The 24,504-nt window shown below is 56.7% G+C and overlaps 4 protein-coding genes across 11 annotated transcripts; 2 read left to right on the top strand and 2 right to left on the bottom strand.

Annotated features, from left to right (window-relative positions):
• The first annotated feature begins 400 nt into the window (after positions 1 to 400).
• ACHE (acetylcholinesterase (Cartwright blood group)) lies at positions 401 to 6,217 on the top strand. Of its 3 annotated transcripts, none has more exons than XM_057695137.1 (5): positions 401 to 510; positions 2,096 to 3,182; positions 3,542 to 4,026; positions 4,814 to 4,983; positions 5,869 to 6,217. In XM_057695137.1, the coding sequence occupies exons 2-5, from the start codon at positions 2,118 to 2,120 to the stop codon at positions 5,988 to 5,990; spliced, it is 1,842 nt and encodes a 613-aa protein (XP_057551120.1). In that variant the 5' UTR covers positions 401 to 510; positions 2,096 to 2,117; the 3' UTR covers positions 5,991 to 6,217. The 3 variants fall into 3 exon arrangements, with proteins under 3 accessions (XP_057551120.1, XP_057551121.1, XP_057551119.1); XM_057695138.1 differs by having other exon boundaries at positions 3,674 to 4,026; positions 5,096 to 5,997; XM_057695136.1 differs by having other exon boundaries at positions 5,096 to 5,997.
• A 141-nt stretch (positions 6,218 to 6,358) lies between these two features.
• Positions 6,359 to 7,458, top strand: UFSP1 (UFM1 specific peptidase 1 (inactive)). Its single transcript, XM_057695139.1, has one exon. It carries the CDS (start codon positions 6,880 to 6,882, stop codon positions 7,306 to 7,308), a length of 429 nt encoding a protein of 142 aa, XP_057551122.1. The 5' UTR covers positions 6,359 to 6,879; the 3' UTR covers positions 7,309 to 7,458.
• Positions 7,459 to 7,518: 60 nt separating this feature from the next.
• On the bottom strand, positions 7,519 to 19,557 carry SRRT (serrate, RNA effector molecule). Of its 6 annotated transcripts, none has more exons than XM_057748687.1 (20): positions 19,420 to 19,557; positions 18,980 to 19,119; positions 14,831 to 14,959; positions 14,431 to 14,577; positions 13,987 to 14,199; positions 11,974 to 12,143; positions 11,659 to 11,843; positions 11,384 to 11,482; positions 11,185 to 11,302; positions 10,834 to 10,991; positions 10,424 to 10,485; positions 10,233 to 10,311; positions 9,781 to 9,969; positions 9,277 to 9,450; positions 9,026 to 9,179; positions 8,676 to 8,869; positions 8,323 to 8,479; positions 8,048 to 8,149; positions 7,809 to 7,935; positions 7,519 to 7,710 (listed from the first exon to the last, which is right to left on the bottom strand). In XM_057748687.1, the coding sequence occupies exons 2-20, from the start codon at positions 19,099 to 19,101 to the stop codon at positions 7,635 to 7,637; spliced, it is 2,655 nt and encodes an 884-aa protein (XP_057604670.1). In that variant the 5' UTR covers positions 19,102 to 19,119; positions 19,420 to 19,557; the 3' UTR covers positions 7,519 to 7,634. The 6 variants fall into 6 exon arrangements, with proteins under 6 accessions (XP_057604670.1, XP_057604672.1, XP_057604675.1 ...); XM_057748689.1 differs by having other exon boundaries at positions 8,048 to 8,137; XM_057748692.1 differs by having other exon boundaries at positions 8,676 to 8,800.
• Positions 19,558 to 20,665: 1,108 nt separating this feature from the next.
• TRIP6 (thyroid hormone receptor interactor 6) lies at positions 20,666 to 24,272 on the bottom strand. Its single transcript, XM_057748693.1, has 9 exons — positions 24,014 to 24,272; positions 23,601 to 23,728; positions 23,386 to 23,511; positions 22,755 to 23,141; positions 22,351 to 22,444; positions 22,085 to 22,254; positions 21,451 to 21,629; positions 21,060 to 21,180; positions 20,666 to 20,935 (listed from the first exon to the last, which is right to left on the bottom strand). Exons 1-9 carry the CDS (start codon positions 24,120 to 24,122, stop codon positions 20,804 to 20,806), a joined length of 1,446 nt encoding a protein of 481 aa, XP_057604676.1. The 5' UTR covers positions 24,123 to 24,272; the 3' UTR covers positions 20,666 to 20,803.
• Between the last annotated feature and the right edge of the window lie 232 nt (positions 24,273 to 24,504).

The following is a 24,504-nucleotide window of genomic DNA, read 5'->3' as shown; positions in this document are numbered from 1 at the left end:
GGTGCTCATTTATTCCGCCCCTAGCCCCGACTTGTCAGTGTGTCCGAGTGTGTCTGTCCGTCTGTGAATGTCGGTCGCTGCGTTTGTCTCTGGCTGTCACTGCATGAGACTGTCCTTCTGCATGTGTCTGTCTCCGCGGGCTTCTGTCCGTCTGTCTGTCCCTGTGGGTATCTGCTCCGCCACTAAGTGTCTTTCGGTCGTGTCTGTTACGGCGTGTCCGTCCGTCTGTCGGCGTCTGTCCCTGGAGTCCGTCTGGGCCCCGGGGTCTCTGGGTCTGGGCTCCGAGGGAGGGAGAGGGAGGGGAGGTGGCAGCCGGGGGAGGCGGGGAGGGGCGGGGGCGGAGACTGTGGGCGGGGGCGGGGGCGGGGGCGGGCGGGGGCGCCGAGCGGCCCGGAGGGGGTGTGTGCGGGGGGCCGGAGGCGGCGGCTGTCAGAGTCGGCTCAGCCAGCGCCGGGGAACATCGGCCGCCTCCAGCTCCCGGCGCGGCCCGGCCCGGCTCGGCCGCCTCAGGTGAGTCTCCCGCCCCGCCCGGGTCCCTCCTCTGGCCCAAGGCCAATTCCGCGTCCCGCGGACCGTGCGCTCCCCGGGGAACCCAGGCCCCCAAACGGGACGCCCACCGCGCCCCGGGGCCTGCCCAGCGACTCCCCCCGCCGCCCCACACTCATCCTTAACTCTTCCCTCGCCACCGCGTACTTACGATTGCCCACGCGGGAGACGGCAGCCCGCAGGGCCAGCCGCCGCCTCTGCTCTCGAATTACTGTGGGGACCCCCAAGCGCCGCTGCCCCTGCTCGCCCTCAAGTCTGGGGCCACTAGAAGATGCCTCCTGCTTGGGGGCGGAATCCGAGCTGCGCAGGTTCCTAGAGCCCGCCTGGGCCCTCCGGGATCCCGCGACCCCAGCGCCCCTGCGTAGTGCCCAGCCGAAGCCCCCTCCCAGGCCCAGGCGTCCCCCTCCCGCGGGGACTCCGTCTCTATTTTGGGGGAAGGGGAGGCTTAGCGGAAGCCCCGAGTTATAATTAGCCCCACTCGGGTTTCCTAGTTAATCTCCATCACCTCCACCCCAGCTCAGGGCGGCGAGGGCTGGGTGAGGGGTGACCGGCGGGAGAGGGGGGAGTTCCGACCCGGGGAATTTTGATCCCTTGGCTGGAGATGCCGGAACCGCAGCAGCTGCTGCCCCAAAATAGCGCCCCCGCCCCTGCAGCCGGGGATCTCCGGAGCTCCGGGAACACAGGCGTCCGGGCTCGCCCTTCAGACTCCTCGGCAATGCCCGCCAGCCCCAGACCCCCGCCCCAAGTTCCCGGCTCCTGGACTTGGGGCGGGGAGCGCCGTTCTTTTCTTGGTCTCTACTGCCCCCCGCTGGCGGCATCGCGCACCGCAGCATCGGATGGATGGGGGACTGGAGTCCTGGGGGGCCAGGGCTGGCCAGCCTGTTGGCTGAGGCTAGGCGAGGGGGATGCGCAGTTGACTGGCACCCGCGGGTACCAGCGCGCTGTGTCAGACAGTGGATGAGGCGGGGCTGGGTGGGGCAGCGTATGGAGTAGGCAGGATTTGGGGTACCCCGGGACCTGCGACTCCCACACCCTGAATGCCCAACCCACACCCCCCCAGGGCCCAGCCCTGGCCAACTGCAGGAGAGGTTGCGCCTTCACGCCACCTCAAGCTCCCCCATCCGCGCCTGCCGTCAGTAAGGGCCCCGCCCCTGTCGGGTGGCCTGCAGCCTCTGGTGCTGGTGCCCCACACTGCTCACAGTGGGCCCAAGGCAGTCCACCCAGCTGGGGGAAGGAGGTGAGGGCAGTGGGTCTTATGTAGGGCAGGGGAGGGTATTGCTTGGCAGGTCTGTCTCTGTTCCCAGCATTTGCCTGTCTGGGTGTGTGTGTGTATGTGCCTGATCTCTGTCTGTGTCCTCTTGCTTCTCCCTGTCTATGTCCTTGTCTCTGCCTGTCTCCCTCCCTCCCTCCATTTCTCGCCTTCTCTCTGCCAACCTGCCCCACCTCCTCTGCAGCTCAGTGATAACCCCTGGGCAAGAGTGTTACCTAATCATCTCCTCCCTCCTGGCAGGCTTGAGCCTTCACCCTCTGCCTTTCTTTCTCCCAACAGACGCCTGCCTGCCCTGGCAGCCATGAGGCCCCCATGGTGTCCCCTGCACATGCCCTCCCTGGCTTCCCCACTCCTTCTCCTCCTCTTCCTCCTGGGAGGAGGGGCAGAGGCTGAGGGCCCAGAGGACCCAGAGCTGCTGGTGACAGTGCGTGGGGGCAGGCTGCGGGGCCTCCGCCTAATGGCCCCTGGGGGCCCTGTCTCTGCTTTTCTGGGCATCCCCTTCGCAGAGCCACCTGTGGGCCCCCGTCGCTTTCTGCCACCGGAGCCCAAGCGGCCCTGGCCAGGGGCGCTGAATGCCACAGCCTTCCAAAGCGTCTGCTACCAATATGTGGACACCTTGTACCCTGGCTTTGAGGGCACCGAGATGTGGAACCCCAACCGTGAGCTGAGCGAGGACTGCCTCTACCTCAATGTGTGGACACCGTACCCCCGGCCTGCGTCCCCCACCCCTGTCCTCGTCTGGATCTATGGGGGTGGCTTCTATAGCGGGGCCTCCTCCCTGGATGTGTATGATGGCCGCTTCCTGGCCCAGGTCGAGGGGACTGTGCTGGTGTCCATGAACTACCGGGTGGGAGCCTTTGGCTTCTTGGCCCTGCCAGGGAGCCGGGAGGCTCCAGGCAATGTGGGTCTACTGGATCAGAGGCTGGCACTGCAGTGGGTGCAGGAGAACGTAGCAGCCTTCGGGGGGGATCCAACGTCAGTGACTCTGTTTGGGGAAAGCGCAGGTGCTGCCTCTGTGGGCATGCATCTGCTGTCCCTACCCAGCCGGGCCCTATTCCACAGGGCTGTGCTGCAAAGTGGGGCACCCAATGGGCCCTGGGCCACGGTGGGTGTGGGAGAGGCCCGCCGCAGGGCCACGCTGCTGGCCCGCCTCGTGGGCTGTCCCCCGGGTGGGGCTGGTGGCAATGACACAGAGCTGGTGGCCTGCCTGCGGACGCGGCCAGCTCAGGATCTGGTGGACCACGAGTGGCATGTGCTGCCTCAGGAAAGCGTCTTTCGCTTCTCCTTCGTGCCTGTGGTAGATGGAGACTTCCTCAGTGACACGCCCGAGGCCCTCATCAATGCTGGAGACTTCCATGGCCTGCAGGTGACTAGTGGCTGGAGGGGGTGGAGCTGGTTCCTCTAGGCCTGTTCTCCTACCTGCCCCTCCCCATGGGAACCCAGCCATGAGGGCTCCTCAAGACCCACTCCCAAAGGCCCAGACTTCTGGGCCCCCTGGCCTCCTCTTCCCTGAGGGCTCAATCCCAGGGTGGTCAGTGGGACAGAGAGGAAAGGAAATGTGGGTATATTTTCTCTTTCTCTCTTTCCCTTCCCCAATCTTGAACTCCCTTCCTCCCTGGTGCTGGGTCTATAACTGTTCATCTCTCTGGCTCTTTGTCCATCTGTTTCTGTCTGCCTGTCTGTCTGTGCTTCCCCTCCCCCCATCCCTCCATCCTGTCCCCCCAGGTGCTGGTGGGTGTGGTGAAGGATGAGGGCTCCTATTTTCTGGTTTACGGGGCCCCAGGCTTCAGCAAAGACAACGAATCTCTCATCAGCCGGGCCCAGTTCCTGGCAGGGGTGCGGGTCGGGGTCCCACAGGCAAGTGACCTGGCTGCCGAGGCTGTGGTCCTGCATTACACAGACTGGCTGCACCCTGAGGACCCAGCGCGCCTGAGGGAGGCCATGAGTGATGTGGTGGGCGATCACAACGTCGTGTGCCCCGTGGCCCAGCTGGCTGGGCGACTGGCCGCCCAGGGCGCTCGAGTCTATGCCTACATCTTTGAACACCGTGCATCCACACTCTCCTGGCCCCTCTGGATGGGGGTGCCCCACGGCTATGAGATTGAGTTCATCTTCGGGCTCCCCCTGGAACCCTCGCTAAACTACACCGTGGAGGAGAGAACCTTTGCCCAACGACTGATGAGATACTGGGCCAACTTCGCCCGCACAGGGTCAGCGGTGCTGAGGGGGGGAGGGCCTCCGGGAGCCAGGGAGGCAAGTGCGGGGTGGGGGGGGGGTGGCAAACAGAGAGGGAGGGAGACAAGCAGACACAAACAGAAAGGGCAGGGGTGGGGGGCAAGTTCACAAAAGAAAGGAAACAAAAAGGAGAGAGAGAGAATGACAAAGGAGACCTGGAGAGAAGGGAAGGAGGAGGGCAAGGTGGCAGCTCCTGATGAGACAAGGACAGAGCAGAGGTAGGGGAAGAGAAGAGATAGACAAGGAGGGAGAGTCAAAGGAGTTTCCATAGCAGTTAGGAGCAAGGAATGTATAACTGGATCAGTCGGACCAGTGATGATTTTATTCGCTGTGGTGCCCGCGCGCGCACACACACACAGTTTACCAGTCTGAAGAAGGGGACCATAAATATCCCATCACATGGGTGTGGCAGAAGTAAACATTATGTTTGTAGAGATAGGACTGGGCCTGGTTATATAGTAAGGGCTCAATAAATCATAGCAATTTTTTAAATGGGAGAAACAAAGACAAAGATGGAACAGAAAAACTGAGGGAAAAGAAGAAAAACAACAGAAAGACGGAGAGTAAGAGGAAAGGGAAGACTCCAGAGGACGGAGCATATTGGAAAAGAGAAAGGATTAACGAAGTGGTGGGAGGGAGGGGACGCGGCTCTCCCTGGAGCCTAAGAGGGCACGGCACAGCTCAGGAAGCAGACTGCCTCATCCTACTCTCCAACTCCATTCCCCAGCCCCCAGGGGCTGAGCCTTCCCTTTCCTTCCGCAGGGACCCCAATGACCCCTGGGACCCCAAAGCCCCGCAGTGGCCACCGTACACGGCGGGAGCGCAGCAGTACGTGAGCCTGAACCTGCGGCCGCTAGAGGTGCGGCGGGGGTTGCGCGCCCAGGCCTGCGCCTTCTGGAACCGCTTCCTACCCAAATTGCTCAGCGCCACCGGTACGCAGGGGCCAGCGGGCAGGGGCTGGGCGGAGGCGGGTGAGAAAAGGGGTGCGGAGAGAGGAGGGGGGCTGGGAGCCGGCCGGGTGTAACCCCTCTCTTCTCCCCCCAGCCTCGGAGGCCCCCTGCACCTGCTCAGGCCCCGCCCACGGGGAGGCTGCCCCGAGGCCCAGGCCCGGCCTCCCCCTGTCCCTCCTTCTCCTCTTCCTCCTCCTCTCCCGGCTCCTGCGGCTGTGACCACGGCCTCTTCCCTCTCCAGCCTCAGGGGGCCCCCTCCTCTAATAAGTGGTCGGACCGTGGAGAAGGGCCCCACTCAGGGATCTCCGACCCAGAGCCCCCCTCCCTCCTCAAACCGAGAACTCAAACTGGACGGGGGAGGGGGGCGGGAGTGGGGGGGTAACACCTACACAACCCATCTCAGGGACCCACACGACTTTGTTGTTTAAATGGAAATGAAAAGGCCAATTTTCTTTTTTTATAAAATTATTCTTTGGAGCCTGAGCTTGGTGTTGGGGGGAGAGGGAGGCCCTGGGGCTAGATAGCACCCCCCAGTGGGGCTATAACCGCCAACCATTTCTGTCTCTTCTCTTTTCCCCACCAACCCACGGATCCTCCTCCTCTGATCCCTTCTGTCCCCCCGTCTTCCGGTCATTTTCTCCCCCTCCCTCCTCCTTCCCGCCATCCTTCTCTGGCCCCGCCTCTACCCTCGTCCTCCCTCTGGTCTTCCATCTTTCGCATATTCACCTGATCCTCTTTCCACCACCCCACGTGGTCTCCTACATTCTCCGTGTGTCCTCCCTGAACTCACACCCCACCCCCCGCATGTCCTTTCCCGTCCTTCCCCATGTCCTCCCCCTACCCACTTGCCGGGCACTCTGGCCGCAGACACGCTGGACGAGGCGGAGCGCCAGTGGAAGGCCGAGTTCCACCGCTGGAGCTCCTACATGGTGCACTGGAAGAACCAGTTTGACCATTACAGCAAGCAGGATCGCTGCTCAGACCTGTGACCCAGGCGGGACCCCCACGTCCCGCTGCCCTGCCTGCTCCGCCCGGCCCCTCAGTTGTATATACTATTTATTAAAGGGCTGGGATATAACACAGAGGACCCCTAGACCCTGCCCAACCACCCCCGACTTTCCCCTGGGGCTCCCCGCCCTCTGCATGCCTCGGGCCGAGCCCCCTCCCCCGCGGTGCCTTCGCCCCTCTGGGCTGCCAATAAACTGTTACAGCCACAGGAGTGTGCGCGACTGGGGAGCGGGGATCCGGGCAGAATGCCTCAGCCACTGGGGCTGAGTAGAAAGAGGGGCGGGCACTAAAGCCGGCGGGAAGAGCGGACCTGAGGTGCGGTTGCTGGGGACCCGCGCGCCGCCCCCGCCGCCCCGGCGAGTACGGCCCGCCCCGCGGGGTGGAGCTCACGCCTGCGCAGTGAGGCCGGCGGCGCGGGAGAAGCGGTGCATTGTGGGAGCCCCGCGGGTCCGCGTGGTCTTCCGCGTCGCGGGGAGCGCCGTGCGCTGCTCGGGGGTGCCGGGCGCTGGTCCGGCGCGCAGTTAGTCCAAGACCGGGGGCCGAGAGGAAGCGCTGGAATCTGGAGTTCTCCCTGGAGTTCTATCCGCGCCGCCTGGAGAGCGCATCTGCCCGGCCCGGCGACCGCCGCTCCCGCGCACCGCCCTGGAGCCGCTGAAGGACGTCCACCTGGGCCTGGCTCCGCCCGGCCGCGGCCCCGCTCGCCTGGCCCTCCTCTCGGGCCACTACCTCTACTACCACTACGGCTGCGACGGCGTGGACGATCGGGGCTGGGGCTGCGGCTACCGTACTCTGCAGACGCTGTGCTCATGGCCAGAGGGCCGGCCGGCGGGCGTACCGGAACTGGCTGCAGTGCAGGCGGCCCTGGAGGACATGGGCGACAAGCCCCCCGGGTTCCGGGGCTCTCGGAGCTGGATCGGCTGTGTAGAGGCCAGCCTCTGCCTCGACCACTTCGGGGGGCCCCAAGGGCGCCTGTGTCACGTGCCCCGTGGAGCAGGGCTTCGGGGAGAACTGGAGAGGCTTTATTCCCACTTCGCAGAGGACGGGGGGCCTGTAATGGTTGGAGGCGATGCGGATGCCCAGTCCAAGGCCTTGCTGGGAGTGTGCCTGGGGCCAGGCACGGAAGCCTACGTCCTGGTATTGGATCCTCACTGCTGGGGTGCTCCCAAAAACCCCAGTGAACTGCAGGCTGCTGGGTGGGTGGGCTGGCAAGAGGTAAGCACAGCATTTGACCCCAACTCCTTCTACAACCTGTGCTTGACCAGCTGTAACTCGGAAAAGCTGTGGCCCACCTTGGACTGAGGCTAAGGTCCCAGAACTGAGCTGTCTCTAGCTCTGTACACGTTCATCTATCCCCATCTCAAAGGCAGAGGCTGCCTGATGTCAGACCCCCAGGAAGTCCCAGCAGAGCCTGGGACCTTTGGTGTTAATAAAGTGGCAAGACCCAACTAACCATGGTCCCCGGCAGTTTTGGGGAGAATTTGGGGAGGTATATATACACTAAGCCAGGAGTCACCACGCAAGTGCTTTTATTGGCAGTAGGGCTGAACGGTACAAAAATTTCTCAGAGCTGGATGGGACAAGGCAGTCACAAGTACAGATACTAGGAGTGAGGAAAAGTAGGTGACTCAAAAGAAATCCACATCATCTGGAGCGTCCAGGTCACGGTATTCCACAATGGCCCGAGGGTCTCCACGGACCATCCTGTGAGATAAGCAAGAAACATGGGGTGAGAGTTGAGGGTCCCTGAAAGGAAGTTTGAAGAAGGCCAAGAACACTTAGACATCTTAGCCCATTCTCACCTGTTTCGAGGCTTCCCAGGATAACCTCCCTGGCCTCGGAAGGCATCATAGTTACCTCGGCCAGCACCATAGGGAGCATGGGGGTACGGAGGCCCTCCTGTGGGAACTGCAGGGCGAACAGCACCAGCTATGAAAAAGATCAGTGTTGAGCTGAAAAACTGTGACCTCAACTATGTCCTAGCTAAGTTTCCTTTCTCCCAGCCCCACTCCAAGTCCTTTCAACTCCCTCTTACACTTACCTCCATAGCCCAAGATGGGGGGCCGGGGCTGACCATAGGGCATCAGGCCCTGGGGAGTCTGGTGTGGGTAGGGGAGTCCCGGGGTGAGACCTGGGGGGAGTACAACACGGACAGGGACATGAATTACTGCGGGGGGGGGGGGGCCTGGCTTTTTAGTAATATGGCCTGAAAGTGGGGCAGAAACTTTTCAGAGCATGGCAAGTTAAAGAGAACCAGGAGTCTCTGAACAGTCAAGGGAGAGGGAATGGGGCAGACCCTCATGGATCGTATCTTACTCTGGGCAGGGCCAGGTGGCTGAGCTGGCTTTATCTCAGGCAGAGCTGGGCGCTTGGCATCAGTGAGAAAGTTGTTAAAAAATGCCACCTCCTTCTTCACTTCCTCAATTTTCTCTGCATGCTTATTGAAGATATGTTTGCGTACAAACTCAGGACCCTGAGTGCAGAGAGGAGGGGGTCAGAACAGAGTGAGCAATGTGGGTTCCCTAGCTCCCCAGACCCAACCTGCAAGGACAATCAACCTCCCCTCCCTTCAATCCCAATAAGCAGTTCCCTCCCAGGCTTTAGGGAGGCTTCCTGGCTCAACCCGCTCCTCCCACAGTCTGAACACACAACTCTCTAACATCCCAGACCTTGAATTTCTTGCCACTGAGAGGGCACAGCCACTTATCCTTGCCCAGTTCCTGGGTGTTAGAGGTCACAAACTTTTCCACTTCCTGCTCGGGGTCTTTGCGACCCATCTTCTGGGCCTCTTCCTCTGAAAGAGATTCCCGCACACTCAGCAGCGGAGTCAGCTTCTCCTCAAATGTCTTCTGCCATTCTAGCACTGCGGTTCGGGAACAGACGGAGAGCAGGTTGGAGAAGGGAGCCCAGAGGAGGGGATTGGGAGGAGAGGGTGTCACAGCATCACTACCGGAGCAGGACGAAGGCCAGAGGCAGCGGGGAGAGAGGGAAACCAGGAGTGGGGAAGCCAGGAGCGCACCTTCTCCATGACTGATGCGGTTGGGCGGCATGGGCCCCCGGACGTGGATGATGCCACAGCGGTTGGGCATCTCATCCTCATTGGGGTACTCGCACGTGTTATAATAATCCAGGGAATGCACAATGCGCAAGTAGAGGAGAAGTTTGTCCAAAACCTAAGAGAAATGAGAAGCTGTGAGTTCACCACACTCCTGCCCCTTTACCACCCCGAGCCAGGCTCTCCCATGCCCCACACTCCCCTCCCGCTGGCACCTTGATCAGCTTCTCATCCCGCTCCACGTTGATCTCTGCTGGGTTCCCTTCCTTAGGCGGCTCCTCCGGAGGGGCCCCCCCACTGCTCCCCAGCAGCTCTTCCTCCTCAGCGCTCACTTCCTCAATCAGGTAGTCAGTGATATTCTTCAAGATCGGGTTCTGCGAGGGCAGACTCTGGTAGGGCGAGAGAGGTAGGGCAGACAAAACTCCTCAGGGTAGTCTAGGAACCTCCTCATTTAAAAAAGCAACGTGGGCAGAAAGGGTTCAGGACTCTGCTGGTCGTTACCTGTGCCTCATATTTGTCTTAATTGGTGTATTTGTTCTGCCCTAGCCCATAAATAATCACTGTTTTGTTGGAAGCTGGAAGTGCTGCCAGGAGGAGAGGGACAAAGACGTGGGTGGCTGCAAGGGGTCAATGCTACAGATCAGGTAAGGCTAGAGGTACCCACAGCAGATGAGGTGGGACCAGCAGCTTTTTAAAAAGTTCCACAAGGAGTCACTGACTGTTGGCAGAGGAGGCGTCCCAGGCTCAGAGGCCCAGAGCTGGGTCCTGTCATCCAGCGTATGGATCAGCTTGGCTGCCAGCTTGATGTCGTTGCGCACTATCTGCTTGTGCTGGGTGATGCCGTTGATGTTGCGGACGCGACGGGTCAGGTCTCTGTTCACACCAGGGCTCAGCTCACACTCCCGGAGCTGGAGGGAACAGAAAGCTCACCAACACTTGCCCAAGAAGAGCCGCTCGAAGATAGGCCCAATTGAGCGCATTAGTGATTAGACATGGGAACAGTCTCAGAACCAAACCCAAAGACAACTGCATACAATTCACGTGAGCAGACTAAGCGGATGAAATAAGGAGCAGATGAATGAAGCCACCAATGAACAAAGGAATCAGAGATTGTGCCGAGCACGGGAAGCCCCACTTGCTCCCCCTCAGCAGTCCCCCTCCCAGCACTCACTCGGATATTCTGCAGGTTCCAACAGATCTCTTTAATGTTAACGCTGCGGTCAAAGGTTACCCAGCCACGGCGGAAAAACCTAAACAAGAACATGTCAGTATGATCCTGGGATGGAGGTGATGTTGGCCACTAATCTTCCCCTGCACCTTTCCCCCAGGGCATCCAGGGCCACACCTCCCTCCACTCCTCACCGCCTCTCGGGCTGGGGCTCCGATAATGCCACACGCATAAAGCCTGGATATCTTTTACAAAGCTGGAGAAGCAGAGAAACAGAAACCTCACTTAGTGATGCGAGGAAACCCCATTTACCTCTGCCTCCAATCCTCATGTCCTCAGAATGCTGAGGACAAAAGCCTTTTTGGCTTTCCTTGGACTAGGAAAAAACAATGAAGGGCTACAGAATGATAGCAGCTGAAAGCAAACACTGCAGTCAGTGCCAGCCTCTCTGAAGGGCAGGGACCCATGGGGAGGGGGCCTCCCTATCGGAGGAATAGGGATGTATGCTGGAAGCAGTGCCAGGTTATCTTCTCCCTGCCGCCCCCACCCGAAGGAATGGAGCCTGGGTGTCATCCCTGCCCCCAAAACCACCTTCCCCACTCACAGAAATGATCTCAGCCCGGGAGATGTTGGGTGCAATGTTGCGCATGAAGAGAGAGCACGTCTTATGCAGAGGTCGCGGTTTACATTCCAGCCCAGGCGTGTCCTTAGGCTTCTCCCTCTCTTCTTCCTTGGGCTTCTCCTTTTCCTTGAGTGATTCTTCTATACAGCAAGTGGCATAGAAGTTGGTGAAAATTTATTGTTGATTGAAGAGGTGAGGATAGAGATGTCAAACCTCCCCCCACCAGCCTCTCCCAAAAGGCCACCCTCCCATCAATTTCATCAACCTCTCACCTCCCCCCACCACCGTTCTGTGGGAAGAGACAGGACTAGAAGCAAAGAAAATAAAACCCACCAGCCTCCTCCTTCTCCTCCTCGGCCTGGCCACTCTCAGACTCCGACTCCGACTCCGACACACTGCCTTCGTCAAAGCTGTCATCTCCACTGTGCTTCCTATTCCGCTTCTTGCTGCTCTGTGAGGGCCACAGCAAGGGGAGATGAGCCAGGGACCAGAATCCAGCCCTGACACTGACCCTCTGCAAGGGAGGCCCTACCTTTCTGGCTTCTTTCTCAGAGTCTTCTTTCTTCTCTTCTTTGTCCCCATCACCCTCGGATTTCTTAGTTTTGTCATCACTAGAACTGTCGTTTTCAGCCTACAAATTACCAGAGATGTCGGTCTCCCCTTAAGCCCCTGTCAGAGGGCCCCGCCCACCCCCCACAGGTGAGCCCACAAGTTCACCTCCCCCCACCCAATACACAGCCCCCCAAAGCAGCTCCATTCTCCTCCCCAGGCCTCACAGGCAGCACCCAGAAGCCCCAGCACTCAGACCTGTTTGCCGTCTTCTTTCTTGTCGTCTTTCTCATTGGCCTTGCGCTCTCCATCCCCCAGGCCTGGTCCAACCCGGCCTTCCTCTTTCTTGCTGGGCTCCCCAGGCTTTCCTGCCTGTTCCTCCTCCTCCTCCTGCTCCAGGATGCGTAGATCATTCTCTGTACCTCCTTCCATCTTGATCACAGCTACCAACAAAGGGAGCAGAGGTCACAATCCAAGGGCCCTGGCCTTCAGCCTCTGGCTTTCTGCCCAACTATTTCCATTTTCAGCCAAGACCTTGGTCACCAGACAATCCCACCCCCCCAATCCACACACCTGCATCCAGCATCTTGACAATGGCATCAGCTTTGTCTATGTCCAGCAGAAGACTGTCAAACCAGCCACTCTCCATGAGTGACAGGAATACCCTTAGTCGGTTTTGCAGGGCCCCCCGGGCCTCCTGCCTACGCTTCCCCACCTCATCTGGGTGGTATTTAGACCGAAACCTGGGAAGGAAGTGGTGAGGGAAGAGGCCAGTCATTGGAGGCCAGGGCCAGGACATAGGGAGGGGCCCAGGAAAGTCAGGGCATAGCCCCCATCCTCTCACACCCACAAAAGATCATGAAAGCAGAGATTAGGGGAGAGGGGTGCACTAGAACCACCCAATCCCCCCAAAAGGAACCAGAAGTTATGCTCTTGAGAAGATCTGAGGAAGAGCCAGGAACTAAGAGCTCTGGATTTGGAAAGAGCATGACTACAAGGGGAGCCAGGGTTGGAGGCAGACTGATTGCCCTAAGTGTCTGGGAAACACAAATTTTAGAAAGTGTAGTTTCCCAAAGCTTCCCAGAGGAACGCTAAGGAAATAGTAGGCCCCAAAGAACCGCCCTCTCCTTGCCAACCCCAAACTAGAGTCGTTAAAAGGATTGCTCCCACCAGCTCCCTCCATCCCTCGGTGGAAGACAGGGAAACCTGAAATCACCAGAAAGGAAAAGCCAAAAAAGGCAGGATACCTTTCTCCCCCCTTGGGAAGATAAGCAGATGGTGAAAGGACAGGGAAAGACCAAAGGGAGAAACTGAAGTGCCCTTATAACCTCAGGTACTGCCCACAGGGATCAAGAGAGGAGGAGGGGTGGAGAGTTAGGGTAGAGCATGAAAAAGAAAACACTTAAAATAGGACCCTGGGCAGGGGGGCAGGAGTCGGGGGAGGGAGAGAAGAAATTAGGATATGCAAAAAAGAGGAAGGCGTGAGAAAGTCCCAGAAGTCAAAAACAGAGAGTAAAACTGAAGACCAAACGGAAACCAGGAAAGCAAAAAAAAACAGTGGAAAGAAATGTTAGGCAGAAGCAAGAACAGGGACAGAGAAAGAATGAAAGGTTCATGAGACCGTGAGACAAAGACACAGATTTAGAAGAAAGAGGAGACAGTGACAGAACAGAACCACGAGTTGAGCGTTAAGAGGAAAGGAAAGCCGCAGGCGTCACCTCCAGGATCTTTACCTTGGCTGCTTGGTCAAACAGAGCTCAAGATTTAACTAGCCGCGCCCAGGGCCCATGCTGGCTGGTGGGCCACCGGCTGGCTCCTGGCTGGGGCGCCCGGCCCGGATGCCCCACCCCCGCGGGACTGCGCGGTGGGGGCCCTGACTGACTAACTGCCTAGGTAATCACATTCAGCTAGACCACTGCATTGTGCACAGCGGTGCCCTGCCTGTCTGCCTGGCCGGGGCAGCGCGGTCAGCCCAGGGGGCTCATGTATGGGCTGGGTATGGTGGGGGTGGAGGTGGGTTTGCTCCGAGCTCCGTCGATGAGCGGGTGTAGTTCCCAGTTCTGGCTCTTTTCGAGGAGGAGGAGCAGAAAGAGGATGAGGAGGAGGAGCAGGAAGGGGGGAAAAGATGGTTGATTAAAATTAAAACATCCACAAAAGGAAAAAACTTAAAATTCTTTTTCTGTCAAATGACCCTGAGATCTTTGCTTTTCTTGTCTGGATTCACTCGTTGCTTTTGGGAGGATGCCACAGCCACACAGGGTCCCGGCGACCAGGGATGACAATGACCCAGTATCAGCAAGTGGGAAGCAGTGTGTCTGCTGCCCCCAGGGGACAGGTGGCTCTGGCCAGCTGCCTGCAGGCGTCTCGCTCACTGAGGACAGTGGGGAAGGGAGATGCAGTGGGGGCCGTGGCAGACGGGGAAGTGAGGAGGAGAACCCATCAGCCAGTGCTGTTATACTTCCCATCCCCCGCCCCCAGGAAGTTCTGGACTGGGGAAAATGGGAAGAGGACAGGGCTGCAGGCTCCACTGGCGGGGCCAGGGGAAACATGCCAGGGAGAAGACAGCAGGAGAGGAGGGGCACTCACCACTCCTCATCTTTATGAGCCAGGAAAAAATCCTGCATCTGCTGCCTTCGGAAATCCAGCTTGTAGTCGTTATAGCGCTTAACCGCCTCTGTCTCATCCACAGAGTCATCCAAAGACAGAAGAAACTCCTTGAAGGTCTTCATCACAGGTGGTGGCACACCCAAGTCGATCTCTGCTATGCTGCCCAGCCTGGGGGGGGCCCGGTCAGGAAGTCTTGGTTGTGGGGGAAGAGGGTGGGGGGATGGGGGGCCGAAGGAGCCAGCTGCCCCCGTCCTTTGCCCACCATGGACATCATCCCAGGCACCAACTGCTACCACCCCCACAGGCAGTCCTGTGTGCCCAACCCACTTCTCCTGGCTCCAGCCACGGTCTTCAGCAACCCCAGCCATCCCCTGGGCCTACGGACTCCCTTCTCCCGAGAACCCCAGAACCCCAGGTCTTTACCTGGCCTGGATAGGCAGAACGTGATGCTGCATGATGTGGACGTCTGGATGGCCCCAGGGCTGCGGGGGGCCATAGGTCGGGCCCCCACCCCCCCCGGCATAGGGCATCTCATAGCCACTGTGGTATGGGTCAGAGCTGTGCTCATCCCTGAGGTGGGGACACAACAGTGAGACAGAGAAGGCAGTCATCTCCCCAGAGCGCAACGGAGGATGGGGCAGAGGGAGCGGCACACACGGACTGTGGTCTCTCAGCCAAGGGTTTAAAGGGCAGAAAAAGATGGGTTTATGGGAAGTTTAAAAAAAGGAAATGACAAAGAAAGTTCTCAGCAGAAGTGAGGAAAGACAGCTGAGGCCCAGGTAGAACTCAGGCTGAGAAGACAGAGAAACCGTGGCCATCTCACCAGTCTCGCCTCATGCGCTTCTGCGGGGGGCTGAGCTCGTGTCGGGGAGGAGAGAAGCGCTCTCGCCGATTCCTGTCATAGTCACGATATTCACCCCGACTTCGGCGCTCCCGGCCACGGTCCCATTCTCTGGAGATACGAACAGGTAGCAGTAAATAAGACACAGATGGATATCCCAAGATCACACTCCTGGACAGGCCCTTCCCATCCTATTAGACACCAGACTAAAAGCCTGAAATTATAAAACTACCCCCTAAGTGGAAAAAGATTGTCTACTTCCGTCACTTTAGCCGTTAATCACAAACTGATGGCTTGCCAGCTCCTCCTCTGCCTTTTCCTGGTCTTTTTCCTGAGCTCCAGACCAACATTAACAACCCCTGATAGATGGCCATGTCACCTCAAATTCAACATATCAGAATCGAGCCTATTATTTCTATCACTATGGGCCCAAACTTGCTTCCCCCCTCCTGCTTCCCACTCAGCTGCACAACATACCACCAGGTATCCACTAACTTGTCACTGGCTTGTTAATCCTCTGCTTCAAATCCTATGAAAGCCATCCTTTTCCTTGCCATCCCCACAAACGCGGCCCTGGTCCTGGCCATTTCTCCTTTCAGTGCAGCCTTGGTTTGTCTTCCCCACCTCTGGTCTCTCCCCCTCCTCCACTCCAAGGTCAAAGTGATCTTTCTCAAACACAAGTGTGACCATGCCATACCCGTGCTTAAACGCTGGCACACAACACTGTTAAAACCTTGGTTCCTGGATGTCATTCCAGGTTCTCTACCAGTTACCAGCCAACCCCATCTCCATCTTAACCAATAAAGAAAATCCGCTGCTATAACCCAGTGGTTTTGAAACTTTTCGGTCTTGGGACCCACTTACACTCTTAACAATTATTGAAGAGTCATGAGCTTTTGCTTATGTGGGTTAGAGCTATCAATACTTAACTGTATTCAAAATCAGAACAGAAAAAAATACCTACTAACTTTGAAGTTAAATAGTAACATAAATTATATATTTTTATTAAAAAATGGATATTTTCAAAAAAAATTTACTGAGAAAAGTTGCATTGCTTTTTCATTTACAAATCTTTTCAAGGTCTGGCTTAATAGAGACAGCTGGATTCTCACAGTACATACTTCTCCATTCAACCTGTTTGGCTGAAAAACATGAAGAAGATCTGACCTCACAGTGATATGTAGTTGGAAAAGGGAATAATTTAATAACCTTCTCAGATAACTGGGGATATTCTTTGTTTTTGATACTACCCAAAACTATCTCTTTGGCAAGAGATAGTTTCTTAAAGGCTAGTTGCAATGTCGAATCTGAAACTAAATCAATGAACATTTCATACTCTGCTACATAAAAACTCATTGTTCTACCTTGCTCTTTGAATGGATCTTGGCACATCTCATCACACTTTATCAAAATATCATAATAATTAGTATCACTATGTATCTCACCAGAAAAGTCTTCAAAGCTGTCCCACTGACACTGGTAGATACAAGTTTTCCAAAATTTTAGTTTTCACTGGAAAGTTCCACTTCCTCCTTGGCAAGAAAACTGACAATTTTCCTTAAAGAAACAAGTTCTCTTACCTTTTTTTCAAGAAAATGTCTACCAAATACCCAAATATGAATAAGCACCGTTTGACAGGCTTTCATTCAGGTAAAAAGCAGCATCCCATGGGAGATGAGGACTTAGTTCAGCTCACAACTCAATCCCACAAATGCTCCTCCTCAAGATAACCACCATACCATATGCAGAAGTGCTTTATGCATACTTCCTATTCATCATGTGTATTGAAAACCATGGTCAAGGGCTTCCTAGGTGGCACAGTGGTTGAGAATCTGCCTGCCAATGCAGGAGACACGGGTTCGATCCCTGCTCCAGGAGGATCCCACATGCCGCGGAGCAACTAAGCCCATGCGCCACAACTATTGAGCCCATGTGCTGCAACTACTGAAGCCCACGTGCCTAGAGCCCATGCTCTGCAACAAGAGAAGCGACGGCAATGAGGAGCCCACGCAGCACAACGAAGAGTGGCCCCCACTCACCACAACTAAAGAAAGCCCGTGCACAGCAAAAAAACAAAACAAAACAAAACCATGGTCAAGAGTCCAATTTAATAAAGTTTAAAATTTTTACTGCTTCATCAATGACATGAAGTGAAACTTTTTTTTAACTGTTTGGCGCCACTGCCTTGATTTATGCTAAGGCACCACTGCTACAGTACCGAATGTCAGTACAGTGAAAGCAACAATACTATCAAGCTTAACGTTACTATAAAAATAGTCATAAGCTAATTACAAATGCTGGAGAGGGTGTGGAGAAAAGGGGACGCTGCCATACTGTTGGTGGGGATGTAAAGTGGTGCAGCCACTGTGGAGAACAGTATGGAGGATCATCAAAACTAAAATCAGAGTTGCTATATGATCCAGCAATCCCGCTCCTGGGCATATACCCAGACAAAACTATAATTCAAAAAGATATGTGCACTACTATGTTCACAGCAGCACTACTTACAATAATCAAAGCATGGGAACAACCTAAATGTCCATCAACAGATGAAGGAATGAAGAAAATGTGTAAAATATGTCATGGAATACTTCTCAGCCGTAAAAAAGAATGAAATAATGCCACTTGCAGCAACATGGATGGACCTAGATACTATCATACTAAGTGAAGGAAGTCAGAAAGAGAAAGAGAAATATCATATGATATCACATATATGTGGAATCTAAAATATGACAAATGGACTGTTATGAAACAGAAACAGACTCATAGCTATAGAGAACAGACTTGTGACTGCCAAGGTCGGGGGGTTGGGGCGGGGGAGAGGGATGGGTTGGGAGTTTGGGATTAGCAGATGCAAACATACAGAATGGATAGACAACAAGGTCCTACTGTAGAGCACAGAGAACTATATTCAGTATTCTGTGATAAACCATAATGAAGAATTTCTTTTAAATAATAAAAATTAAAAAAAAAATAGTTGTAAGCCCACAGATCTCTTAGGGATTTGAGAATCACTACTCAAAAAAAAAACAGAAGATATGCTCTTTTCTGTGCACAACATTATGGCCCCAGCTCCAAGCTGTACCCTCCACCTGTGCCTGAGGAACCCCCACTAACCTTTCCAAGCCTTGCTGTGTCCCTTTCCTGTCACTCTCCCCTACATCACCTCCACCACTTCTCCCCTCCCTCAGACCTGTTCCTTCAACATTTCCCATCTTCATCATGACCTCTCCTATACAGTATACTCATTTGCAAACTACACCTAAGGCCATTTTGCCCCCCACTCCAAGCCCTAGACTATAAACTCCTTAAGGGCAATAACTATACCTTAGGCATCTTCAGAATTAAGAACACCTTCAGTTGTCTTCTGACTTTCTTAGAAAATACTAAACAAAACAAAGTGCTACATAAAGTATCCACAGTGAAGAGATACACTGACTGAAAAGCTAAACCATTTACTAAACTCATTTTTTTAAAAAGACACTGAACGAATAAATACTATTGTAATAAGCGACCTCAAACTCTTTTTTCTGATAACCTGTTTCCAAATCAAGCCTGTGCCATAAGCTCACTGATTCGATATTTGTGATGTCCCTTAGATGAAAGTCTTCCACCGTTGCTTTAAACATCAGCTTTTTCTTAACAGAAATACCTCAACTATAATTAACTCAAGAACATCCCAGAAAGCTAATCACTGGCTGAGTCAAATCTAATCAATTAACCCAACCATCACTGTTCAAAGGAACTCTTTCTGATTTTAGGCTAGACAATTATAAGAAATTTGATCATGTCCTGCCAGGGAACTGGTCTGACAACCTCCTCCAATCAAGTCAATTCGGTAATATCACTTTTTTGAGTCAACCTTTTTGGGGTACAATTTACAAACAATAAAATGCACACACAGATACTGCATTTTCACACTCAAACTCTTACCTCTATTGCTTTGATCTTCTGGACATTTCAAAAATCAAGCTCTCTGACCAAGAGCAAATAGGTTGAACCACGTGAAACGGTCAAGTATGAACGATTTCATATGGTTCGCCCTAATAAAACCTTAAGGGAAATGCAATGAGACTTGAGTGCAAGAAAATAAGACACGGGAACAGAATATAAGAAAAAGCAGGGTCTTACCGGTCATTCCAATCATCCCCTCGACGTCTTTCATCTCTTTCCCGGGAACGGTCATAGTCGCTGCGCTCTCGTCTAAACTTGTCCCTGCGCCTTCGGTCATACTCGTCATCACTGTCACCCATGGCGCGGACTCAGGGGACCTGGAGCCGGCCAGAGAGGATCAGGATGTTGAACAATGACGACAGGAGCAAAAGATCCCACTCTTCGGAGCAGCAGGTCCGCATTCCCGGCCATCCTAAGCCCTCGGCCCCAGCAGCCGCAGGGCTCCGACCCTCCCGTGGCCCCCAGAGGCATCCCCGCCCACCCGCAGGCCCCCTCCCCGCAGCCCGCCCCAGCCCGGCTCTCCAGGCCCCTCCCCTCCCCCACCCGGGAGCGGTCGCGGCCGTTAGCCTCGCGCTCGGAGCAGCAGATTCTCCCGGTGACCTGGGCCCGCCCCTTGCCTCGGGCGCGCGACGGGGATGACGGGGAGGGTGAGAGGGAGACGCGGGGCTCTCCGCGACGGGGCCGAGTAGACGCAAAGAAAGTGGGACAGCCGCGGATGGGCGGTCGGCGCGCGCCGCCTGAGCTGCGCCTGCGTCACCCGCAGAACGGCGCCTGGAGCCACAAGCTACACCCCGCGGGGCCTGATCTGGAACTAAATCAAAGAGGGGAAGGCGGGGAGCACCGGGGGCTCATGGGAAGGGGCGGGGCCCCGGAAGTCTCGCGGGCTTTCCGGGACAAGAACTGCGCGGACGAGAGGAACTACAGGAGCCGAGAGCGATCAAGCGTAGCCTCGGGAGGGCGGTAGAGCAGTCTGTGCTTGAGAGCGAGCTTCCTCCCGCCGAGGTCGAAGGTCGCGCTTTGCCGGATGTGCCCGGGGTGTGAACCAGTTCACGTCCAGCGGTTTCTCCCCAACTTTGAACGAGCAGCATCCTCACGTCATCGCGGCTGGTTCCCCCCTCTCCTTGCGTGGGGCAGGGGTTTGGGGATTGCGGGCGTTTAGCGGAGACAGCAACCATTTTAAAGCATTTCCCACCATTTTGTGGTCCCGTCAGAGAACCAGCCTTTATTGGTGCCTCAGTATGTGCTACCTGCAAAACCCATTGCTCCTGCTCTTCTTCCACAAAGGCACCCCATCTTTCAGCAAAAGTGGCAAACTCCGACCAGTACTTTTATGAGATCGGTTGTAGGTTGAGGGCCTGACCACCAAGCAGGATCTGGGTTGCCCCAGATTAAATGCACCGCCACCCCAGGCAAAACAAAAAACCCTTGTTCAGTGAGTTGAGTGTGAAAACTTTAGAATAGGAAATGCCGCCTCCCTTGCACATGCTGCAGCCTTGCTCCCAGCGCCGAGAGGAGGGGTATCGTTACAGAAACTACATTAAAAAGAGTGTACAGTGGAGTCGCAAAAAACTGACCCAGGACGAAGACGACCCTGGTTTCTTGGTTCTGCCATTTGGGAGCAGTGCAACTTGAGGAAGTCACTTCTTTTTCTTTTCTTTTTTCTTTTTTTTTTGGCTGTGCTGCACAGCACGCAGGATCTTAGTTCCCCGACCAGGGATCAAACCTGTGCCCCCTGCAGTGGAACCACTGGACCACCAGGGAATTCCCAGGAAGTCACTTCTCAGCTAAAAATGCAGGCAGTCGCAACAACCGTGCTTTGTGTTGTTCTGCTGTGAGAATCAGATGAGACAACAGACTTGAAAGTGTTTTGTAAACTCTGGAGGAATTATTATTTCATGATTGGAGGAAGAGGAGACAGCATTTGGTGACAAAGTTATAAAGGTAGATGTCAGGGAGGGTGGTTGATGGGAAGGGAGAACACAGCAGGTGCTCCTGGGAGACTCAACAGTCGGTAGTGACGGTGGCTGAGAGCTCCTGGATGCGCCAGGCACTGCAAGCCTTGCACAAGATGTGCCCATCCAGTGGGTAGCAGCCCTGACACTCACCCTCAGAGGAGAGCAGCAGCCCACACTCCTGTTCAGAAAGAAGCAACAGCTTTCCATCAGGCCCGGACCCCTGAGTTCCTTCTCCCTCGTGCTCTACCATACCCAGCACCCCAGACCCCAATAACCCTTTTTCCCTTGCCCAGGCCCCCTACCTCGCACTTGTAACAGCCAATGTGAAAACTGCGATCCAGAGCTACAATTCGCACGGTCTCTTCCTGACCTGGCTCAGGCATGATGGCCCCACCACACACTGAGCATCTTGGGGCAAACTTCCTGGGGTGGAAGGGAACCAAGGAGGCTGTCGGGCCCCAGTGTTAGAGGGGACTAACCACAAAGCCCAGAGAAGGTGGGGTGCAGGAGGGAACAGGAGAGGCCAGAGGTAGATAAGGTCTTGGATCTTAGGGAAAGAAAATGACATTAACAAGAATGAGGTGTGGCCAGGGGTGCAGAACAGGAAAGGCTGGTACTGGGACATGGAGAGACAAGGAAGATGGGAAAGGCCAGGCCAGACATCCTGAGACAAAAGTTGGGGACCCCACTGACCTGTGGAAGTCCTCAATGCAGTGGATCTGGCTGGTGGCATCCACAGTGAAAGGGATGCCATCAAGGCCACGGTGGCACACCACACAGGTGAAGCAGCCAGGGTGGTAGGCCTTCCCCATAGCCCGCAGAATCCGGTCCAGGATGGGCTGGGAGCACGTGGAGCACTTCTCCAGGGTGGCCTGTCAGGAAGGAGAGCAGGAAGGTCCGGGGCTGGGGAGACCCACGGCAGCCCTTACAGGCATCCCAGCAGCCCACCCACCTGTTTATGTAGCCCCCTGCATATGATTCAGTGAAAGGCGGCGGCCTTGAACAGATCTGAGTGCAAGCCCTAGCACTGCAGCTTCCTGGACAAGTTATTTAACCTCTCTGAGCTTCAGCTTCCCTCAGCAGTAATAGCTGCCTCACAGGGGTATTGTGGGAACTTAGCACATTCCTTTAAATCTAAAATAAATGCCTCACGCACATGAGGGAATATTGTCCTTCCCCTCCAGCCGCCAGTGTATCGCTACTTACTTACTTTATCCCCCTCCAGTATATCCGTTTTAGTCCCCCTGCTTCAAGCCCTATTCTTCTTTGGCGCTTGGACATCTAGTTCCCATTTTGGATGGGAGCCCCGGGAGCCCCAACCACTCACCACATAGCAGCTCTCACAATACGCCCTCCTCTCCACCGCGTAGAAATGCTGGCCCCGGAGCTGGGCCCGGCATGTAGAACACACAAAGCAGCCAACATGAAAGACGCGGTCCAGGGCCACAACCCCAGCCCCATCCCCGACCACATCTTCTCCGCAGCCACCACACCGGCCTGGGGACGGGGAGGGACAGGATCAATCTGCAAGGCCCGGAAGCCAGATCCACCTGGCCTCAGGCTCTCCAGCCCCACCTCGACTCTGTGGCTCACCGAAGTACTCCCCGCTGGGCGGGTGGTTCATGTCGTGCACCAGCTTCTTGGTCAGCCTCTCAAGCTCCTCCTCAGGAGGCTGGCTCAAGGGGACCTGGGAGGTGAGAAGCAGAGGCTCGGCCCTACCTCTAGCTCATGATACTATCACTGAGGGTCACTGAGGGTGACCAGGCAATTCTACCCAGAAAGCTCGTCTGAGAACAGTCCAGCCCAGGGGCTGGGGTGCCCCTCTAGGAGCCAGTGTGCAGATCTAGACCCCTTCCTCCTTTATTTCCTGGCCTGCCCCCACCCCCAGGGGATCCAGAGCTCCAACAACCCAGACCTCTGACAACCAGGACATTAAACCCCACCCAGTCAGCATCCAGTTCTCTTTGAGGACCCCAATCCCAGTGCCCAGGGCTTACCTGGGGGCCGTACCCGCCTCCTCTTCCTCCTGCAGGGCTGGAGACCCCAGCAGCCTCCTCTTTGCCCCCAGGCCCTGGCTCACGGTGGCTCCTATAGCCAGCCCCCCAGACTTCACCTCGGCCTGGGAGAGGAAAGTGGGGGCCCGGGAGGGGCCCGGAGGCCTGAGAGGCCCCCCGCCTGGGGGGGCCACAGCCTCTCACCGGTTGTGCCACCTTCACTTGCACAGGGAAGGCAGGGCCGGCAGGGGTGCTGGCGGTAGCATAGGAGGCCGGAGTGGGGCCCCCATAGGGGGACGCTGGGAGCGGCGCGGGAGGAACGCCCCCTCCATTCGGCTTCAGGGAGCCGGAGCCTGAGCGGTAGGCAGGGGGCTGAGGGGGCTCATAAGCCTAGGGAGAAACGCAGACCAGAAGGAGTGAGCTGGGCCCATTCCAGGACACACATCTGTAGAACCCCCTACCCCATGGGGCACCCAGGCAGGCACTGGTTTTGACAAGGGCCCTCCCGCGGGTGGCTGACAACCTAGCGAGTTTTGGTGGCCCAGCTTCCAACACACTCACACAGTGGGAGGGGGGAGAATTCAGAGCAGGGACCAGGCTGGGGGGAGGGACAGGGGCAGGACAGGGGAGTCACCTGCCGGTCAGGCCGCCGTGGGGCGTGACCTCGACCCCCGTCCAACCCATCCAGCATGCTGGTCAGGGAATCTATCTCAGCATCCAGACTTCCTGGGCGCAAGCCCCCCCTGTCTGGCGGGAGCCCCTGGGGATGGAGCAAAAGCAGGGAGAATGCAGATCACACGGTCTCCTCTCCTGCCATAAGTCCCCCCACCCTCCAATCCCCGTGCTCACCTGCGGGCGCTGGGGTGCTCCATGGCACCCCACCCAGGCCAGCCCCCGATCCTCCGGTCCCCCAGGGGCCTGGTAACACTGCTCAGATGGGAGGGGGCAAAAATTGACCCTGGGGTGGGGCTGGAGTGCTGGGGTGAGGGAAGAGAGAGCGAAGGTGGGGATGGGGAAGGAGAGGGTGACACTTGTGGAGGCGGCCGTCGTGGGTCCCTCTTCTCTCCTTCCCTCTCCCCCGCCCCTGGGGTCCGCGAAGGGGACAGAAGGCAGGGAGGGCCGCGAGGGGGCAGGGGCGGCGGGGTCCAGCCGAGCTTGGGGAAGGGGCGGCAGGGGCGGCCTCAGCGGGAGGCAGGAGCCGCAGGGCAGAGGTGCGCGCCGGTGGCCCGGTGGCCTCCTCGGCCGCACTGGGGCTGCCTTACCTGCTCCGTGGGCCGGCGGCGGCCCCGAGGCGCCTCGGGGGAGCGCTCTCCCCTGAGGGGCTCTGGCGGGCTCCGGCTGCTTCGGGGGGAGCCAGGTGGGCCCGGACATGGCCTGGAAAGGGGGACTCCAGACAGCGGTCAGGGCCCCACGGAGCCCCTGGTCTCTGACTTTGATCCCTTCTACTGCCCCACACCTCGCTTAGGACTCCAGGAAAGAAACTTTTTCTGGCTTTTTTTTCCCCCCTTCCTCCCTAATTTTGGGGACGGCCACGCCCCCGGTGACGTCACCGCATTCCTGGGGGAGGGTCACGTGGCCCCCTAGGCCCTAAACTGCCTTCCCTCCCCGAGTCGGGCCCCCTCCTGCGAGCAGGGAGGGCTTTCCTCGGGAGCCCGAGTCTGGGGGCTACGGGCAGCCTCCATCTCCACCAGCCCCGCCGGGCCCGGCGCCCCGGTCCCGCACGTGGCCCCCTCGCTGCTGGGACGCCGCAGCA

This window comes from Hippopotamus amphibius, chromosome 9 (genome assembly GCF_030028045.1).
Source record: "Hippopotamus amphibius kiboko isolate mHipAmp2 chromosome 9, mHipAmp2.hap2, whole genome shotgun sequence".
NCBI classification, from domain to species: Eukaryota; Metazoa; Chordata; class Mammalia; order Artiodactyla; family Hippopotamidae; genus Hippopotamus; species Hippopotamus amphibius.
The sequence above is the reverse complement of the archived record's forward strand: the minus strand, read 5'-3'. Positions and strand labels throughout refer to the sequence as shown.

Bases quoted from the DNA above. Each gene is read 5' to 3' on its own strand.
- ACHE (XM_057695136.1), top strand. From the start codon at position 2,118: ATGAGGCCCCCATGGTGTCCCCTGCACATGCCCTCCCTGGCTTCCCCA. The intron at 4,027-4,813 runs GTCAGCGGTGCT...TTCCTTCCGCAG, and splicing joins GCCAACTTCGCCCGCACAGG to GGACCCCAATGACCCCTGGG. The intron at 4,984-5,095 runs GTACGCAGGGGC...TTCTCCCCCCAG, and splicing joins CAAATTGCTCAGCGCCACCG to CCTCGGAGGCCCCCTGCACC.
- UFSP1 (XM_057695139.1), top strand. From the start codon at position 6,880: ATGGGCGACAAGCCCCCCGGGTTCCGGGGCTCTCGGAGCTGGATCGGC.
- SRRT (XM_057748687.1), bottom strand. From the start codon at position 19,101: ATGGGTGACAGTGATGACGAGTATGACCGAAGGCGCAGGGACAAGTTT. The intron at 14,200-14,430 runs GTAAAGACCTGG...CCCACAACCAAG, and splicing joins GTTCTGCCTATCCAGGCCAG to ACTTCCTGACCGGGCCCCCC. The intron at 9,970-10,232 runs GTGAGTGCTGGG...TGTTCCCTCCAG, and splicing joins GGAACCTGCAGAATATCCGA to CTCCGGGAGTGTGAGCTGAG.
- TRIP6 (XM_057748693.1), bottom strand. From the start codon at position 24,122: ATGTCCGGGCCCACCTGGCTCCCCCCGAAGCAGCCGGAGCCCGCCAGA. The intron at 22,255-22,350 runs GTGAGCCACAGA...CCCCGTCCCCAG, and splicing joins GCCCAGCGGGGAGTACTTCG to GCCGGTGTGGTGGCTGCGGA. The intron at 21,630-22,084 runs GTGAGTGGTTGG...CCTTCCTGACAG, and splicing joins ATTGTGAGAGCTGCTATGTG to GCCACCCTGGAGAAGTGCTC.